At 38.8% G+C, this 5,433-nt stretch overlaps 1 protein-coding gene across 1 annotated transcript in view; it reads right to left on the reverse strand.

The window, feature by feature from the left end:
• Positions 1-2,329, reverse strand: part of LOC107690919 (nuclear inhibitor of protein phosphatase 1-like) — a 5,705-nt gene extending 3,376 nt beyond the window's left edge. The window contains exons 1-4 of the mRNA XM_016489346.1: positions 2,274-2,329; positions 1,709-1,769; positions 311-464; positions 13-236 (exon numbers count right to left, since the gene is read on the reverse strand). Coding sequence (XP_016344832.1) covers positions 13-236; positions 311-464; positions 1,709-1,769; positions 2,274-2,323 — 489 coding nt within the window. The 5' untranslated portion in view covers positions 2,324-2,329. The remainder of the gene's footprint in view (positions 1-12; positions 237-310; positions 465-1,708; positions 1,770-2,273) is intronic.
• Between the last annotated feature and the right edge of the window lie 3,104 nt (positions 2,330-5,433).

The following is a 5,433-nucleotide window of genomic DNA, read 5'->3' on the forward strand; positions in this document are numbered from 1 at the left end:
ACCCCCACACACACCCCCCTCGAGCTCGATCTCTTCCTCCGGCAGTCCCAGCAGCCCCTTCAGTTCCTCGTCCTCCACTCCTGTGCTGTCTCCTGTGCTGGAGCTGCTCTGCGTCTGCGGTTTCTCTCTCAGCGTGTAGACGCGTGTGGACGCTCCGAACGACATGGTCGAGTCGATCGGCACCTGCTGAGGTTTGTGGGGCTCGAGGCGGATTCTGCCCAGAAATGTGCCATGGGCTAAACAAGGACAGATCAAGATGAGATGGGAAGGATTCTGTACAGAGCGTGCTGTTGAAGAGCTCTGCACTCACTGCTGTTGAGGTCGATGAGGAACACTCTCTTGAGGTGTCTGTGGTAGAGCAGCGCTGCATGCACACGCGAGCACGACTGGTGGTCTATCGTGAAGTCACAGTGCTCAGGGTTCCTCCCAAACAGATAGAACTTCTTCTCATCGATGATCAGCTTCTGCAGGTGACACCATGAGGCTCATTCACTATGACACACACAGTACTGGTGGTTTTATACTGTTATAATGGGGTTGATGTTCATTAATCGTTAAGTAAGGTTTAAAACTGATAGTACAGCCAATTTCAAAGATGGCTCTTAGTTCACCCAAAAATTTAATTGTGTCATCATTTATACACTCATTACAGCCATTAGTCATTACAAAGCCAACTGATTGACTTTCTTCTGTAGAACACAAATAAATTAAAGCAATACGCCCCAAGAACAGTGAATTTATAACAGCTAAGGGGCGTTGTCGAAGCAGATAACCCCCTTAGCTGTTATACATTCACTGGGGCTTATTGCTTTTATAAAACGGTTATTCCATATACGTAGTAAGGTTTCACAGAATAAAACAGAGCAAATAAAGTGTAATGATAATAAAAACAGTATTCTTCCACCAAACAATGTAGTTCCTCAGAAACAGTTGTGGTTGCAACAAAGTGGTTGCCGAGCAACACACAGACGTAAACAAAGGTGTATGTTTGTAGAGTAATTTACAACAGCTTCGAACGCAGCTCAGCCAATCAGAATCAAGGACCGGCACTCTCCGTTTTATAAAAATACACAAATACACTCTCACACACACACACACACACACACACACACACACACACACTCACACTCACACACACACACACACACCACACCTTGAAAAATGTTGGCAAACAACAGTTTTGATGCCCATGGAATTATAATTTTTTTTTTTTTTGCATTGTGTGGACATTTTTCTAAATATCTTCTATGGTTCACAGAAAAAAAGTCAGTTTTACTGTTGTTGAACGACGTTTTCATTTTGGGTGAACGGTCCCTTTAAGAAGACATTTAACCCATTTTCCACACATTTTAAACAATGAATTATCGTGACTCTTCAATGTATTTATTTTTTAATTATAAAGATTGCATGTACAAATGTGAATTTCTTGGTGATGGAATATTGTAGAGCTGATCGCAAATGTTTAAAGATTACATTCAAATTGAAATCTTATTTATTAATACATTATTTCTTTCTATAACTACAGGCCTGGGAAATAACACAATTCGTTATTAAACATTTATGTTTTCCTATTCTCGATGGAACCGTCTTTATTTTCCAACTCTTATAGTCTCAGAATATATATTTATATAAAGGGGAACACGTCCACCAGGTCAAAGTTCACGATCATCATTATATTTCCATTGCTGCTCATTTAACCCAGTCTTACCTCTATTAATTTGTCTCCTTTAACCACGTCCAGATGGAGTCCAGGTGGAGGTTTTCCTGCCCTGAGATCAAATTAAATTAACAACCAATGTGACCAAATTAATTCATTCACCCTTCAGTCTCCTAAACCTGCAGTGTAATTTCTATATACTCTATGCACAAATGCGCGTGTGCATTTATTTGAAAGATTGACTAGAGCTGCATATAGATCATAATGAATGATAATATTTAAGTAGAATAAGATTAGTCTGCATGTTTTAGGAAACCTATAACTTCATTCAACACAGGAATCGGCAAAGCATCGCTTTATCACATGCCAAAATGTATATAGGGCTGTAGTATACACCAGACATCCAAGGGAATGATAATAAAGTCAGGTGATTAATGCATGCAAGCAGAGTGGACTGATCTGCTGCGGTGTATTGAGTTACTGTCCGCGCCTCGTACAGGACTGAGTTGCACGGTTTTTATTCATGGCAGTCATAATCCACGCATCCGCTCCACACACGCACATGCAGAGCGTTTGCTTTCATTGCAATAATGATGCACTTAATTTCTCATCTCACCATGACGGGCAGTTGAAGACAGCTGTGTCTGTGCTTGCATTCGCCGCCATTTTGCACAGTCGCGCGGAATACTGTGTAAACATTAGCAGATCTCGCTGAGGATTGTGGGACTGGTAGTTCGCTCGTTTGACACCTAATGCAGCTCGTGGACTTGGTTACTGATTCATTTTTTATTTATTTTTTCTGCTTATTTCGTTTTAAAAATAATGTCCGATACCAAGATCATAATTGTATATATGCAGTGACAGTATTATGGCATTATCTGTAAGAAAAAGGTTTCAGTAAAGAGACTTTTGACACGGTCTCAACTCTAAACAACCTGTTAACTTACCTCTATATCCGCAGCCAGTCTATTCAGTTTTGTAGAACAGACTTTCCATTCCACTGATACTGACATGGCATCTTGCTTTGATCTCTGACTCTTGACTGAATGCAAAAATAACTGGTCTTTGCATTTCTCTGAATTAGGCCTATTATTATTATTTTAGGCATTCTATAGGCATCCTAACAAGGTTCTTTGGGGTCCCTTTACAAGACTGCAAGTCCTACTTTCACACCACTCAACAATGTACAAATCCAAAACAAATTACACTTACACTACAAAAACATTTATTATTAAATTTACAATTAACATAGCACAAAACAGAACATTTCCAAAAGTCTAGTAAGGTCAAAGGTCCTGTTTTGTTTTTTAACCGTTAGTTCTCCTTTAATTACTCAAGTAGTTACTCAGAGAAACCTGTATTGCATTATTAGTATTGAAAAGGCAATTGAAAACCAATAAGCCACATAACATTTGATTTCCCCCCTAAAGAACTGCATTCAGATTGTGCTGAACACATTTCGAAGCATTAAAGAAATAGTTCACCCAAAAATGAACATTCTGTCAATAGAGCCTAATATCTTAAAATATCTTCTTGTGAGTTTATAGGTTTGGAACAACATGACGATTTTTTCATTTTTGGGTGAACTATCCCTTTAAGATGTTTAATGTATCTATATAATAGAATAAACGATATGGGGAAAACTGTTGGCACTTTGCACCAAAATGGAATTGCTATTATGCATATTTTTAATCGATAGTGGCATCAATTACAGAAGTTAGAATTTGTTTAGAAATGTTTATAATAACATAATGGTAATTAACACAATTGATATATTACATGTGTTAGAATATTACATAAATAGAGAATTTATCAAAACACTTAATATTCCATATGGCAAAATTTAACCCAAATAGATTCCATTTTATAAATATAAGAATCCATATTACTATTATTTACAATTGAAGAAGAACATGGTTTTATCTGTGATACTGTATTTTAAATACTCTAGTGGTAAAAATATTCAGTAATGCACAACACAGTGCCTTTACCGTATTTATGGCTCTATAAACGGACTATAATTTCTGTTCTCAATGGCAAAAAGCTAACGGCCGACCTTCCACTTTAGAAACACTTGGTAGACGGCGAATTAAAACACAATCTTGCTCTGCATTTCTCAATAAATCAATACTTCAATGATTCAAGTAAAAGTTTTATTAACAAAGCCAACCCCAACAATAAATTACACATTCACTTAGAAGATCCCCTCTCGTGAAATTCTGTTCATCTCAAAATACTTGACAAGAACACAAAGTGTCTGTGGAAAAAAAGAAAGAAAGAATTGGAAGTGAAATAAAAGCACATCACCGCCAAGTTCCCAGTAGTTGATGGTAAACCAGGTCAGGCTGTCAGAGGGGGATCTGTGAGCACGGCACGGAGGGAAACGTTTCGTAGTGCTTCTTCAAAACCAGATTCTCTGTTACAAAATTCAAATACAGTTGTGCTCCCAGTTAACACACAAAAGACGTTCATCTTCATATCAGTATATCAGATCATGGCACGAGTAGACACACTGAAACAGCACAGGAACACACAGAAGCACGCTACTTACAACATCAGCCCAGTCACATGACACAAACCCAGCAATCACCCCAACCATCAGAAGTCGTTCATGTACAGTATGTACAGAAGAGCAAAGGCGCTCGCTTTTTGAGTCATCTTTTATTAGTCAGGAAGGGAAAACTCAAGTCAAGTTCAAGTAGGTACATCTATAAAACACATTTGAGTTGTTCGTTTTTAAGTCCGTTCACATTGCAAGCTAAAGCTCCCAAATGCAATTTTCTGCCCAAATCAGGTTGTTGTCATAACCTTTTAACAAAATCTGATTCATACCAGATACTACCTTCACTGTTTTCTTGTGGCGTCATATTAAATTTCATGAAGTTACACAACCGTTTAAAAGTGTGGGGTCGGTACATTTTTTTTTTTCAGCAAGGATGCATTAAATTGAAGAAAAGTGACACTAAAGACTTAAATTAATACAAATAAAATAAAAAGCTGTTATAAGCAGCACAGATGTTTCTTAAAGGGGTCATATGATGAGATTTCAATTTTTCCTTTCTCTTTGGAGTGTTACAAGCTCTTGGTGCATAAAGAAGATCTGTAAAGTTGCAAAGACTAAAGTCTCAAATCCAAAGAGATATTCTTTATAAAAGTTAAGAGTCAGCCACGCCCCCCTAAAACGGCTCGTTCTAACACGCCCCCACATATCTACCTCACGATGTGGGAAGATTTGCATAATGCCGCCCAAATGTTCACGCAAAGAAAGGCGGCGTAACTTTTATTCTCGCTGTAGTATTGTTGCCGCCGCCGCCATGTCGTGAAGACGCTGTGTGCTTCGTTGTGAAAGCGAAACTCAAGCCCACCGCCTCTGCTCACTCTAGGCCACCGCCGCTCACTCTAGGCCGCCGTGTGTGACGCTGTGTGTTTCGTTGAAAACGAAATTACTTTGTTTGGCCTTCCAAAAGAGGACACAACTAGAAATCAGTGGTTAAGTTGTATTTACAAAACTATTCCAGAACACTTCAACCCAAATATTCAGATGTGTGCAGCACATTTTATAGAGGACTGTTTACTGATCCGGGAGAGTAACGTTAGACTACAATGCCGGCAGTTCTGACTCCATTATAATCCGTAATTATGTCCCCACTGGATGCAACAAATGTATCATTTATAATGGCTTTTCATGTTTTTGAATCGTCTCTCCGGCCGGACAGGGCATCACAGTATGGTAGGGGCGTAACATTTCCGTCACACGCTTGAGGTATTCGGCCAAT

The sequence above is a fragment of the Sinocyclocheilus anshuiensis genome, unplaced genomic scaffold, assembly GCF_001515605.1.
Source record: "Sinocyclocheilus anshuiensis isolate Anshui unplaced genomic scaffold, SAMN03320099.WGS_v1.1 scaffold830, whole genome shotgun sequence".
NCBI lineage: Eukaryota > Metazoa > Chordata > Actinopteri > Cypriniformes > Cyprinidae > Sinocyclocheilus > Sinocyclocheilus anshuiensis.